General features: G+C 41.8%; 1 protein-coding gene across 3 annotated transcripts in view; it reads right to left on the bottom strand.

Annotated features, from left to right (window-relative positions):
- The window catches only part of RAF1 (Raf-1 proto-oncogene, serine/threonine kinase), a 72,051-nt gene that overhangs the window by 14,821 nt on the left and 42,048 nt on the right, over window positions 1-15,182 (bottom strand). For all 3 annotated transcript variants that reach the window (XM_043887016.1, XM_043887015.1, XM_043887017.1), the window contains 4 exons: window positions 6,268-6,380; window positions 4,278-4,380; window positions 3,823-3,980; window positions 1,607-1,705 (listed from right to left, as the gene is read on the bottom strand). In XM_043887016.1, coding sequence (XP_043742951.1) covers window positions 1,607-1,705; window positions 3,823-3,980; window positions 4,278-4,380; window positions 6,268-6,380 — 473 coding nt within the window. The remainder of the gene's footprint in view (window positions 1-1,606; window positions 1,706-3,822; window positions 3,981-4,277; window positions 4,381-6,267; window positions 6,381-15,182) is intronic.

Raw genomic sequence — 15,182 nt, 5'->3', positions numbered from 1 at the left:
ACAGTGACTTCGGCTTTTAGATCTGAATACCTCTGACATTTATCACTGGCTTCTTTTACCCAATGACACTCTCCTACCAGCCAAACTGGGAACATGCATTCAGCATAACACTGTCATTATTTGTTCAAAAGATTACTCTGAGTTTTATTCAGACAGGTTAGCACCATGCATGAATTCAAGGGATGAAAGACTTTTTCTAAGAGAAATTGTTCTACGGCCTTGAAAAACTGCCTTTCCAGGCAATTCAACATGAATGGCCTCAGAGGCCTGGTTTTTTCTTCTATCTAAATATTCAGAGGCAAGTACAATTTTTCAGTCAGCCATGCTTTTAAATTACCAAGAAAAGTAAAGGTCATACACTAATACATCCAAGTATCATTTCAATACAAATTCCTTATTCTAAGATATGCTGCCTTGAATAATTTCTATGTTAGTTTTACAAAGGCCATTAAATATTATATGACTACATATAAAGTGAAGTCAGATATTTTGGGCAAAGATGTAGAATTATTTTAGGTTCCAAATTCATGTGTAAAACTGAATGAGGCATGTGAACTCAACAAAACTCTGATTTTAAAGTTGCAAAACAGAATAAAGACAGATTATGTGCAAACTTACAGGCACATTAAAATGGATTATTTATACTAAAAATCTAATTAGATTTTTTCAAGATAGTTTATTAAACATCATGGTTTTAGCAATGCAAGGCCATAATAAGCATTTCAAAGTCAAGGGTTTTATTTTTATTGAATCACCGTGTATCATTTTGGGACCCTTTCCCTGAGGCTCACTGTATACTGACAAAGGCAAATCTCCAGGTCTTTAAAATGTAATGAATGGATAAAGAAGATGTGGTACATATATACAAGAGAATATTAGCCATAAAAGGAAAAAAACAGGGTCATATGTAGAGATGTGGATGGATCTAGAGTCTGTCATACAGAGTAAGTCAGAAAGAGAAAAACAAATGTCAAATACTGACGCATACATGTGAAATCTAGAACCACGGCTCCGAAGAACCTACTTGCAGGGCAGCACTAGAGACACAGACGCAGAGAAGAGACCTGTGGACACTGGGGGCAGGGGCGGGTGCGATGAACTGGGAGATGAGGACTGACGTGTACACACTAGCATGTGTGAGACAGAGCGCTAGTGGGCCGCTCCCAGACAGCACAGAGCGCTCAGCTCAGCGGAATGGTGACCTAGAGGGAGGGATGGGAGAGCGAGCACAGAGGTCCAAGGGGGGGATACGTGTATTTATACAGCTGATTTACGTCACTGCAGAGGAGAAAGTAACACAACACTGTAAAGCAATTACATTCCAATAAAAAATACAAAAACAAAACACACAAATGCGATATAAGGAACATGCCAGGATACCAGGATTAATTGTATTCAGTCACTTTTCAGAATTTAAGAACTAAAGGACTACAAAGAGAAAGTTCTACACTTTGCTCTAACACCAATGTGGAGTTCCACAGAGGCCGCACGGAGTTTACATGGAAAGAGAAGGGAACCCAAGGGAACTCCAGTCCTCTGCGTCACACTTTCAATCCCATCTGCCCCAGCACAACTTCCCATAAGAAAAGCAGTAGGTGCAAAGTACCCAGGAGGTATCCGGGAAACAGACTCTCGCATCCGACGCATCGTCAAAGAAGGCAGCGCTGGGACCCCACCATCACCAACAGTGGAATTTGGGAACAATCTAAATGAAATCAGAGAAAGGCAGGTTTACAGACTTGTGGTAGTGATTTTACAGTCAGCCTGCTTGGCCTTCCAAACTCAGCTTCTCCTAGTCACATTTTCCTGGACCATTTTAGGCTACCCAGAGTAAGTTGTGTAAGTAGCTCAAGTCACGTCCAACTCTTTGTGACCCTACGGACTGTGGCCCGCCAGGCTCCTCTATCCCTGGAATTCTCCAGGCAACACTGGAGTGGGCAGCCATTCCCTTCTCTACAGATCAAACCCGGGTCTCCTGCAAATGGATTCTTCACCACTGGGCCGCCTGGGGAGCCCACTGATGGACTACCAAACTAAGTGACTGGGCTTAAATGACCACAGAAAGTGAACAACCTTGACCTGCCAGGGAACACAGAGTCTCTAGTGTGCATTTCTAGGAAATACTGGCCTAATGTCCAGCTACCTCAAAATAATGTTTTTTAAAAAATCTATACAGGATAAGGAAGCTGTGGTACATATACACCATGGAATATTACTCAGCTGTCAAAAAGAATTCATTTGAATCAGTCCTAATGAGATGGATGAAACTGGAGCCCATTATACAGAGTGAAGTAAGCCAGAAAGATAAAGAACATTACAGCATACTAACACATATATATGGAATTTAGAAAGATGGTAATGATAACCCTATATGCAAAACAGAAAAAGAGACACAGAAATACAGAACAGACTTTTGAACTCTGTGGGAGAATGTGAGGGTGGGATGTTTCAAAAGAACAGCATGTATACTATCTATGGTGAAACAGATCACCAGCCCAGGTGGGATGCATGAGACAAGTGCTCGGGCCTGGTACACTGGGAAGACCCAGAGGAGTCGGGTGAAGAGGGAGGTGGGAGGGGGGATCGGGATGGGGAATAAGTGTAAATCTATGGCTGATTCATATCAATGTATGACAAAACCCACTGAAATGTTGTGAAGTAATTAGCCTCCAACTAATAAAAAAATTTAAAAAAAAAAAAATAAATAAAAAATAAAAAAAAAATAAAAAAAAAAAAAAATCTATACATAGTAGGCACTTTGCAACCTAAATCATATAGCTTTTCTAGAAACATTCTGTCTCGGAAATGCACAAATGGTAAGACTGAAGCATGAAGGACAGATCACCTTCAGCACCAAAAGTCATACACAGAGAAAAAGTGAACTCACATCAACTGGGCATCTTCCCACCATGAGATGAGCACTCAGTGCCTGGAAAGGTCACGCGTTATCACAGAGAAGGCTCACAAGAATGCTGCAGCCAGGGGAATGCCTCTTTTACAGACGAGTGAGCCGAGGTTCAGAAGTAATGACAGTTAGTTAATGATAACAGTGAGAGTCTGACCAGTGTCTGCTGGACTCCAAAGTCTGTGCTACTTACAAAGTTCTCTCTGCAGAAGAGACAAGTTCTCTCTGCAAAAGCTACGTGTGACTACCACGAAAGCGAAACAGATGCTCCCGTGGTGGCTTAATGAAAACACGCCCTTAATTTTTCTAGTGCCCTCAAAAAGAGGTAAAGTGCAACTCCGACGTTTCCTATCCCTGTTCACAGGTTTTAAGAGGTGCTCTGGAATACTTCTTTAAACCTTACTAAAAAAAAAAAATTGTCTATATGGAATATATTTGAGTAACTGGCTTGTTGTCAGAGGGATATACGTGTTTATGGTTTACTGTAAAATCATTTGAAGACTAATGTGTTCCCTAGTTTGAGGTGAAGAAAACAGCAGCAGCCATACTCACCAGCCCTTCTCTTCAGAAGGTCTCCTCGGCGTTATTTAACACAATGCAGAGCAGTGTCTCCTAGCAACCGAGTAAGAACCCTGGGGCTGCTCACATCACCTGCTCCTGGTCTTACGGAGTCACAGTGTATCAATCTCTATTCAACAGTCCCCTCAGCTCGTTTTAGAAAGTTGTATACAAGCCACACTAAAACTTACTAATTTCAGAACTGTCATATTTCTAAAGTAGATCATTTCCAGATCATGATAATTCACTTAGAAAGTCTAAAACCCAGACCTGTCAGTCAAATATACAATTTGCATCCTCCAAGGAGGTTTATACCTCCCTGTCCCCTTATATTCTTTGAAAAAAGAACAATGCCTTACAAGAGCTGTCTGATATTACTCCAGTCCACACACATAGTGGGTACTTTGGTGCTACAATGCTCGTGAAACTTGTAGCCACAAGTCTGACATCTAAATCCATTTAGCAAGAACTTCTGACAGATGTCACAGAAGGCAAGCTTCAGGAAGGTTTTCCGAGCCTGGAACAAGAACACAGGTGTGTAAATTATGCTGAAAAAAAGACAAAATAATTTCCTCCTTGGCCCCCATGAGGTTTCATTACAATGGAGAATCCTACTTCCAACATTTGTAACAAAATTCATACACAGAAACTGAAGTACATCTGTGATCTAGTGAAACCTAAACTGCTTTACTGTAATCAACGGGATAGCTTTAAACAATCCAACAACATACATGCTTATTATCTCTGAGAAATTCCTACTGTGCCAGCCAAAGCACCCAACAGACCACAAAGAGAGAAGAGATCCGCCACTTACAAAGTTGTGTGTTGTGAGGGGAACATGATCCAGGAAATCCACTTGAAGTTCCTCTCCGATCAATGAGGCAGCATCAGTATTCCAATCTAACCGTGCTTTTTTACTAAAGAGGATTTTAAAAAGCATTACATGAAAGGGAAATATTTAAACGAGGTAAAAGAACTGAATACCCATAAATAATAAATGCCACTCAGCTCATGCCTCATAAACATAAAGCCTAAAGCCCCGCCCAACACTGGCCCTTCATTCACACAACAAATCCAGAGCAGGTTCCTACCTCCATCTTCAGAATGGGAGGACTGCGGCTCTAAGAAGGTGACTTGCTCAAGGCTACACAGAGTTTAAGGGCCTACTGGAATCTAGGTCAGTCAGACTACAAATGGGTACTCTTAGAATAAAGTTTTCTTTAAACAATGCAATAAAACAATCTCATAATAAAGGAAATTTGCAATAAACTGGGTATCTTTAAACATTAGAATCCTATAAAAATCCTATAAAACGGGTTAAAAATATTGCAAGAGTAGCAAAATTTAATCTTCACTAGCCTACTTCATTCTTGAAAATAAATAAGTGGAAAGGAATCACAAATGAAATGCACTTTTTCTATTAATAATGGTCTCAACTCTGTAGAACTGTTTATAGTCTATAAACTGAGGAAAGACTTAAGTGTCTTAATATTTACTCTGAAACTATTCTTCTGTGCCTACACGAGACATAAAAGCAGGTACATATAAGTAAAAATGAATGCCCAACTCCTTTCCTGTGTCCTATGCAGTCCACCCGGCCCATCTTCTGAAGGAAGAAGACCCTCGGACAGGGAGAGAACACTGCATACACAACACCATTCAAACTTCTGCCCTTTACCTACAAGAAGCCTTCAGAGCCATTTCTCTAATTACCTAACAGGAAACAATCCATTCCTTAATTCCCTGAACAGGGTACAGGAAACCCAACATGACTCTAAGTCCCGTTTCACCCTAGTGGAGAAGGTGAGGGTGAGTCCTGTTTTCTGATCAGCCCTCAGGTGCCCTCCACCCAAGGGAGAACTGAGGATGGCTCCAAACAAACGCGCCTGGACGAGCGGGGATCAGGTCCCCCACCCCCACCCCGTCTCAGCCCCCCAGCCTCTAAGGAGCTCTATGCACGAGCTTGGGGACCAACCCGCAATTGTACCCAGACAGAGCTGGCATCTGCTTCAAAGATTTGCACTTCAGCAAAAAGCCTCCGAAGCTGAAAGGAGCATCATCAACAGATGACTTTATGCTCACCCTTCTGAGCAGATTCATTCCCTAGGCTCCTCTCTCAAACTAGGGAGTCCCTTGAAAAATAAAACACGCAAGCAAAAAAAGAAGGGAAAGTTAAGGTATCATCCCAGAATTCTGGGGGGACAGTAACCAGTAACGGATGGTCACAGACAGCTCTGATGCTTCAGGGTATTTATTATTATTACTCTTAGACTGTGAAGTGATGTCTCTATCTTTCCATCATCATTAGAAATAGGATGTCCTATGGATCGTCCCTGAAGCAAATTCTCCTGCATCTTTTAGCCCTGTGTCTGTCAAACTGCTGGGATTCAGTAAAACTGAATAAAAATGAGTGAATTGTCAAAGTTTATCTCTTACAGACATCATTCTTTAACTATAAATAATAAGGCAAACACTTTCTAAGTACCCATTCTGTAAACTGCCTTAGAGCAAACACAAAAGCCTTGCTCTCAAGAAACATACCATCTGACATTACTGCTTCCTTCTGTGGAAACGGTATCCAGCACCTAATATGTATTTTATTTTCCAATGTGATATTTAAGCAAAATTTTCAAGTTCTTGGTATCTTACTTTTCTAAGCTGTCTCTTTACAAACAAGATATTCAAATATTCACTATTGAATAGGTAGCAAGTACTTTTTTTTGTTTGATGGAAACAGTTACTATCTGAAGCTAGGAGATCCTTACTAGTATGAAGGAAGACCTGGCTGACTTTCAAGTTCTTACCCCTTGTGTTCGTGGAGAAGTCTGAACACTGCACAGCACTCTGGTTGCAGACCCCTCACCTTGAGAGCTTTCATAAGGCAGTCATGCAAGCTCATTCCATTCCGCACGTTGACCTACAAACAAAGGACCACCATTAGAACAAACACAGGCTGTGCAAGCACACTCCTTAGAAAGTGAGCACAAAATAAAGGCATCGGTCTGTAAAGGTGTATGCAGAAAATGTATGACAGCATTGCTCGGACAGCTGACCCTTGAACAACATGGCTCCAAACTGCACAGGTCCATTTACACGTGGACTTTTTTTCAGTAATAAATAATACAGTACTACATGAGTCGCGGTTGTTTGATCCAAAGGCTACGGAACAGGAAATACAGGGCAACAGACCCAGGGGCTGACTATAAATTATATCTGAATTCTCAGTTGCACACAGGGAGGGCACCCACAACCCTCAAGTTGTTCAAGAGTCATCTATAATGGCAAATACATACACAGAGAAGACAACCAGAATGCCTAGCAATAGGTGAGTGCTGGAATAAAGCATTGAACATCAGCGTGTGTCCCACTGCGCTGTTACTACATTACTTCTAACGACCTGTCAGAAGGGGGTCATCTTAATTGGGGGAAAACATTTTTCAGAATAAAACAAAGAGTAATATTAGATGCAAAAGATTAGATCTGACAAGAGTGCCTGAAGAACTATGGACAGAAGTTCGTAACGCTGTACATGAGGCAGTGACCAAAACCATCCCAAAGAAAAAGAAATGCAAGAAGGCGAAGTGGCTGTCTGAGGAAGCTTTACAAATAGCTGAGAAAAGAAGAGATGCAGAAGAGAAAGGGGAAGATATACCCAACTGGATGCAGAGTTTCAGAGAACAGCAGAGAGAGATAAAAAGGCCTTAAGTGAACAGTGCAAAGAAACAGAGGAAAACAGCAGAATGGAAAAGACTAGAAATCTCTTCAAGAAAACTGGAGATATCAAGGAAACATTTCACAAAAGGATTGGCAAGATAAAGGACAGAACAGGTAAGGACCTGACAGAAGCAGATGAGATCAAGAAGTGACAAGAATACACAGAACTATTAAAAAAAAAAAAGGTCTTAACGACCCAGATAATCGTGATGGTCTGGTCACTCGCCTAAAGCCAGATATCCTGGAATGTAAGGTGAAGGGAGACTTAGACAGCATTACTACCAACAAGGCTAGTTGGAGGTGATGGAATTCAGCATAGCTATTAAAATCTTAAAAGGGGGACATCCCTGGTGGTCCAGTGGTCAGGACTCTCCATCTCAGGACTCTCCACTTCCACCAAAAGGACCACAGGTTGGATCCCTGGTCAAGGAACTAGGAACTAAGATCCCACACGCCACATGGTGTGGCCAAAAAATAAATAAAATCCAAAACACGATGCTGTTAAAGTGCTGCACTCAATATGCCAGCAAATTTGGAAAACTCAGCAGTGGCTACAGGACTGGAAAAGGTCAGTCTTCATCTGGAAAAGGTCAGTTTTCATTCCAATACTAAAGAAGGGCAATGTTAAAGAATGTTCAAACTATCATACAACTACACTCATTTCACATGCTAGCAAAGTTATGCTCAAAATCCTTCAAGTTAGGCTTCAACAATACATGAACCAAGAACTTTCAGATGTACAAGCTGAGTTCAGAGAAGGCAGAGGAACCAGAGATCAAACTGACAATATTCTCTGGATTACAGAGAAAGCACAGGAATTCCAGAAAAACACCTACTTCTGCTTCACTGGCTATGCGAAAGACTTTGGGTGATTCACAACGAACTACGGAAAATTCTTTAAGAGACGGGAATACCAGACCACTTTACTTGTCTCCTGCGAAAACTATATGCAGGTCAAGAAGTAACAGTTAGAACAGGACATGGAACAATAGACTGGTTCCAAATTGGGAAAGAAGTACATCAAGCCTGTATATTGTCACCCTGCTTAACTTACATGCAGAGTACATCATGTGAAATGCTGGGCTGCATGAATCACAAGCTGGAATCAAGAGTGCTGGGAGAAATATCAATAACCTCAGATACGTAGATGATACCACACTAATGGCAGAAAGTGAAGAGGAACTAGAGTCTCTTGATGAGGCTGAAAGAGAGTGAAAAAGCTGGCTTGACACTCAACATTCAAAAAACAAAGATCATGGCATCCAGTCTCATCACTTCATTGCTAATACAAGGGGGAAAAGTGGAAACAATGGCAGATTTTATTTTCTTGGGCTCCAAAATCACTGCAGACAGTGACTGCAGCCATGAAATTAAAAGATGCTTGCTCCTTTGGAAGGAAAGCTATGACAAATCTAGACAGTGCATTAAAAAGCTGAAACATCACTTTACCAATAAAGGTCCGAATAGTCAAAGCTATGGTTTTTCCTGGAGTCATGTAGGTATGAGAGTTGGACCATAAAGAAGGCTGGGTGCTGAAGAATTGACGCTTTTGAATTGTGGTGCTAGAGAAGACTCTTGAGGGTACCTTGGCTGCAAGGAGATCGAACCAATCAATTCTAAAGGAAATCAGCTCCCAGTAATCAGTGGAAAGACTGAAGCTCCAGTACTCTGGCCATCTGCTGCATAGAGTCAACTCACTGGAAAAGACCCTGATGCTGGGAAAGATTGAAAGCAAAAGGAGAAGGGAGAGACAGAGGATGAAATGCTTAGATAACATCTCCAACTCAATGGACATTTGAACAAGCTCCGGGATATAATGAAGCACAGGGGAGCCTGGTGTACTGCAGTCCATGGAGCTGCAGAGAGTCACAGATGACTTAGCAACTGAACAATGACAAGAAGATGATTTAAAGGGCGGGGAACCTATATATGTTTATACATGTCATATGCATGTGAAAAAGTAGCTCTTACCCCTAAGAGAAAGTGGTTTCTTCTTGTTTAGTCACTAAGTTGGCTCTGACTCTTTTTGACTCTATGGACTGTAGCCCACCAGGCTACATGGGATTTCCAAGGCAAGAATACTGGAGTGGGTAACCATTTCCTTCTCCAGAGGATCTTCCCGTCCCAGAAATCAAACCCCATCTCCTGCATTGGCAAACAGATTCTTTAACACTGACCCACCAGGGAAGCCCCAAGAGACAGTAGTTGGGAGAGAGAATATGATCAACTTTCCCTTTCTATCTGTATGCAGGTCAGGAAGCAACAGTTAGAACTGGACATGGAACAACAGACTGGTTCCAAATAGGAAAAGGATACGTCAAGGCTGTATATTGTCACCCTGCTTATTTAACTTATATGCAGAGTACATTATGAGAAACGCTGGGCTGGAGGAAGCACAAGCTGGAATCAAGACTGCCAGGAGAAATACCAATAACCTCAGAGATGCAGATGATACCACCCTTATGGCAGAAAGTGAAGAAGACTAAAGAGCCTCTTGATGAAACTGAAAGAAGAGAGTGAAAAAGTTGGCTTAAAGCTCAACATTCAGAAAGCTAAGATCATGGCATCTGGTCCCATCACCTCATGGGAAATAGATGGCTAAACAGTGGAAACAGTGGCTGACTTTATTTTTCTGGGCTCCAAAATCACTGCTGATGGTGACTGCAGCCATGAAATTAAAAGACGCTTACTCTTTGGAAGGTAAGTTATGGCCAACCTAGACAGCATATTAAAAAGCAGAGACATTACTTTGTCAACAAAGGTCCATCTAGTCAAGGCTATGGTTTTTCCAGTGGTCACGTATGGATGGGAGAGTTGGACTATAAAGAAAGCTGAGTGCCGAAGAACTGATGCTTTTGAACTGTGGTATTGGAGAAGCCTCCTGAGAGTCCCTTGGACTGCAAGGAGATCCAACCAGTCCATCCTAAAGGAGATCAGTCCTGGGTGTTCATAAGAAGGACTGATGTTGAAGCTGAAACTCCAATACTTTCGCCACCTGATGCAAAGAGCTGACTAATTTGAAAAGACCCTGATGCAGGGAAAGATTGAGGGCAGGAGGAGAAGGGGACGACAGAGGATGAGATGGCTGGATGGCATCACCGACTCAATGGGAATGAGTTTGGGTAAAGTCCGGGAGTTGGTGATGGACAGGGAGGCCTGGCGTGCTGCGGTTCAGGGGGTCGCACGACTGAGCGGCTGAACTGACTGAAGGTGTCTGACTCAATGAAATATTCATGCAAACATAAATATCCACCAGAAATAAAAATCAACTAATCCAATCTGCAACATGAGTTCTTTGGATCAAAAATTTGTATTTCAACTTATTTTCAACAAAATGGTTCATCTTCCTAACCAAAAAGCCATCTCACATACACTGCACAGTAGAGGGGGGCAAGCAGGAAGTAGAAGAAATAAAGTCTCTGCCCTGCTGGCAGGGCAAACAGCACTGCTGGTTTAAATAAGTGTGCACACCCAGCCAGGTAGTCTCAGCTGTATAGACACCTTCATACCCCCACGTACCCAGTCCTCAGGAGCTCAGCAGGCACTTCAGAGCCTAAGAGAAAGTGTGAGCAACCAGCATGCTAATACCAGCAGCTATATAAACATTTCAACTAAGATTTTAAGCATTCCAGTAAGAGCCCCACACAGTGCTTTTAAAGCCAATAAACTTTATCAAAAGTAAGGCAACTAGACTCAGAATGGGCAGCAGGGTGAGCAGAATGAGATTTGCAGTGCTTGCAAACTGCCCACAATGGAGTCCTTCTGCTGCAAATGTGACTGCTGACAGAAGCCAATCCAGCCCCTTTCCAGAGAGAGGTAAGCGATTTTTTATTTTAGAAGTTTAGAATATTTTCAACTGTTCATCTTCAATGTTTCACAACAGTTTATTGTTAAGGTTTCTTGAAGTAGTGATACCCTTAGAAATATCCCACCAACTTCCAGCTTTTCAGAAACAAAACAACTCAGTAAAGGGAGAGACTGATCTGAACTGTGCGGACATCAAGAATGAGGACAATGAAAAGTAATAAACACTCACGCAGTAAGAGAGCCAGGACCTGTGTCAAATACTGTGCAGTAGTACTTTGAAAACTGAAAAGTGATATCTGTGATATTTAATCTTCATTAGAAGCCAGAGCTCCAAGAGCGAGACAGTTCTTTAAACATCCTCTAATCCAGCGGGGTTCCCAAACGTGGCTGGTATCAGAGTCACCCGAGGAGCCTGGGAAAATGTATTTTCCCAGCCTGCCCCCTCTAACACACTCATCTGATTCAGTTCATCCTGAATGAAGCTCAGGAATCTGCAGCTTACACTGCTTCTGAGGTGATTCCAATGGTAATTAAAGAGCCTGAGCTCTGATCCAATCACTCATCTAATAAAAAGCATCAGCAGTAAGTCAGAGACACATGTTTACAAAACAAATGACAAGAAAAACTCAAAAACCAAGCAACTACTAATTATTCTAAAAGTTACTTATCAGATATACACCCTGTCACTCTTCTCTCTGTATCCCATGGATACATGCTGTGATCAGTTATGGCCTGACTAAGCTCTGGAGCCCACTACTAAGTGATTACGACAGTCATCCTGGGCTCCAGCAGTGAAGCAAGCTGGGGATGACTACAAACAGCTGCCTGACCGAGCCGGCCCGCACATGACGCCTTCCTCCTCCAAGTACCCCTGGAGCTGGGTACCCTGGTACCAGCATGTTCGGGAACCCCGCTGGATTAGAGGATATGTAAAGAAATGTCTCGCTCTTGGAGCTCTGGCTTCTAATGAAGATTAAATATCACAGATACCACTTCTCAGTTTTCAAAGTACTACTGCACAGTATTTGACACAGGTCTTGGCTCTTTTAATGTGTGGATGTTTCTATCAGAGGCACACAGTCCAGCTCTGGTCAAAGAAGCAAGAGAAACTAACTCTCCCTGCTGGAACCCTCTCAAAAGCTACTGCAGGTGTCCCGCTTTTCCAATCAGCGCCCCAGCTGCCAGCCGCGCTCCACTGAAGGCTGTCAAGGATGCACTGATGCAGAAAACACTCAGGAGCTAGCATGCTGCCGCCAAGTCGCTCCAGTCGTGTCCAACTCTGTGCGGCCCCACAGACAGCAGCCCACCAGGCTCCTCTGTCCCTGGGAGTCTCCAGGCAAGAATACTGGAGTGGGTTGTCATTTCCTCCTCCAGAAGTTATCATAACTAGTCACTGTAGCTAGCATAAGCCTCATTTCATAAAGGTCAGGAACAGAGGTTCAAAATATTATGTAACTTGTCATGATACAGCTTATAAAAGGCAATAAAGGGATTTAAATTTGGGCCTCGTTGTCTTAAAGGCCTATACACTTAACTATTGTGCCAAACTAAGGTCCCCCATCTGCAGGCAAACGGGTAGACGGGGGTGGAGAAGACAGGGGCAGGAATGCCCAGAAGCAGCACCAGAGGGTCTTCAGCTCCCAGACACATTCACCCTTCCCACTTTCTTAAGGTCAGAAAATTAATGAGAAAACTCACTTTGCAAACAAAAGATTACTGCTGAAATAAGGAGATTATTATTATTATTTATTTTGCCAGTCATTAAAGTTTCATTTCCAGGAAAAGGAACAAAAATAAATTTATTCAAACTTTAAATGCCTTTGAGTTTTGCCTTCAGCTTAAAAATGTACCTTAATGTACAACACTGTAACTGGGAGGCTCTTTAGGTTTCACAAAAGTTAAAGGAAGTTTTAGTAAAGAGGAGAGAGTGGAACTGTTAGAAAGAAAACTCTGGACTGCACTTTCCAACCTGGGAACTTTTCCTCACCTAGGTACACAGAATAAACACAGGTGCCGATTTTACACAAAGAACAGAGGGTGGGAAAGGATGACGCCTGGACGTTTTGAACGAAGGTTCTCTCGGACCGTATGGGTGTGTGACAGTCACCCACCAAGCACAATTAGCACAGCTTCACTTTTCAGTTTCAACCAGGTGGTGTTCCGCGCCCCCTCCCAGAATGGGAGGAAGCTTTTTGAGCAGTGATTTCTTAGAAAAGTTGAGATTTTGTGTCAGAAGCTACACAGGAATAACTGGCTAGTCCAGGGCCTTGGAAAAAAGCTTGGTTTCTAGGCTACCTCCAGCTTTGCCCCCGAACCTAGGAAATGTACTAAAATAATTTTTTCCAGGTAATTTTATTTTCTTCTGTATACTTGACTGTAATATCAAAAAAATTTAAATGAACAGTTTGCTTTAATACACTGAACAAAGTTTGTAATTAGGCAGAAATGTCTACGCAAATTTTTTAAAGAACCCTTTGAAATATATCCCCACTAAGAATGTACTATATTCACCTGACACCAGTCAGAATGGCCATTATTAAAAAAATCTAATACAAATAATAAATGCCACAGAGGGTGTGGAGAAAAGGGAACCCTCCTACACTGCTGGGGGGAACGTAAAAGGATACAGCCACTGAGAAGAAGAGAATGGAAGTTCGTTATAAAACTAAAACCCTGTGACTCAGCAATCCCACTCCTGGACACGTCTGGAGAAAATAATTCTGAAGATACAGACACCCTAAGATTCGCTGCAGCACTGCTTACAATAACCAGGGCGTGGAGGGAACCTACATGTTCACCAACAGAGGAATGGATACAGGTGTGGTGCATATATACACAATGGAATATTACTCAGCAATAGAAAAGAATGAAACCCTACCATCTGCAGCGACATGGATGGACCCAGAAATTGCCATACTGAGTGAAGACAGAAAGACAAACACAAACATCATGATATCACTTTCACATGGAATCTAAAAACAGGGTACAAATGAGCTTATCTACAAAACAGAAAGTTAGATATAAAAAACAAATCTATGGTTACCGGAGGGTAGGGAGGAGGAGGGATAAATTGGGGGACTGGGCCTGACATGTACACACTGCTATATACAAAGCCGATAACTAGTCAGGACCTACTGTTAGCACAGGGAGCTCTGCCCCACCCTCGACAATGGCCTACACGGGAAAAGAGTGTCAAAACTGGATCCTGGTGTATGTATAAATGATTCACTGTGTTATGTACCTGAAACACAATATTGTAAATCAACTATATTTCAGTAAATATTTTCTTTAAAATGTACTATTTGTTTAGGTGAATTGTCAGAAAAGACCTTCGAGGCAAGACTAAGTCGAAAGAAGGCCAAGAGCTAGAAGGAAAAAAGCAAGGGGGTGTGAAGAGAATATAAAGCAATAAAATCTGCAACTAGAAAGTCAATTATCAGAGACTCTAAGGAGAACCCTCCTGCAGTGTTGGTGGGAACGACAATTTGTGCACACATGATGAAAAACAGTATGGAGGTTCCTTACGAAACAAAAACCAGAGTCACTGTATGATCCAGCAATCCTACTCCTGAGCACGGATCCAAAAAAGACAAAAACTCTAATTCAAAAAGGCACATGCACTCCAGTGTTCACAGCACTATTTACAATACCCAAGACATGGAAACGACCCCAGTGCCCACCAATGTGTTAATTACTAAGTCATAAAGAAGAATGAACTACTATCATTTAAGATTATCATACTAAGTGGAGTCAGTCAGAAAGAGAAAAACAAATATTATGTTAATTATCATTTAAATGTGTAATCTAAAAATAGATGAATCTATATACAAAATCAAAACAGACCACAGACATAGAAACCAAGCTTATTATCAAAGGAGAGGGGAAAGGTGGGATAAGTTACGAGTGTGGAATTAACAGAAACAAACTACGATACATTAAACAGATTAGCAACATGGATTTACTGTGTAACATGGAGGGCTACTGGATATCTTGTAATAAACTAGAGTGGAAAGTCATCGGGAGCACATATACACGCTGGAATCACTTTGCTGCACACATGAAACTAACACAACAGTGTAAATCAACAATACCTCAATTTAAAAAAAAAGGTGCAACTACAAAACACTAAAATAAAAATTAAAGATAAAGACTCTAAGAGACAGTGAAGATTTTTGCTATCTATAAGATGGGCAACATG

Source organism: Cervus elaphus, chromosome 24, assembly GCF_910594005.1.
Source record: "Cervus elaphus chromosome 24, mCerEla1.1, whole genome shotgun sequence".
NCBI classification, from domain to species: domain Eukaryota; kingdom Metazoa; phylum Chordata; class Mammalia; order Artiodactyla; family Cervidae; genus Cervus; species Cervus elaphus.
Note: the sequence above shows the minus strand (reverse complement) of the source record. Positions and strands in the feature narration are given on the sequence as shown.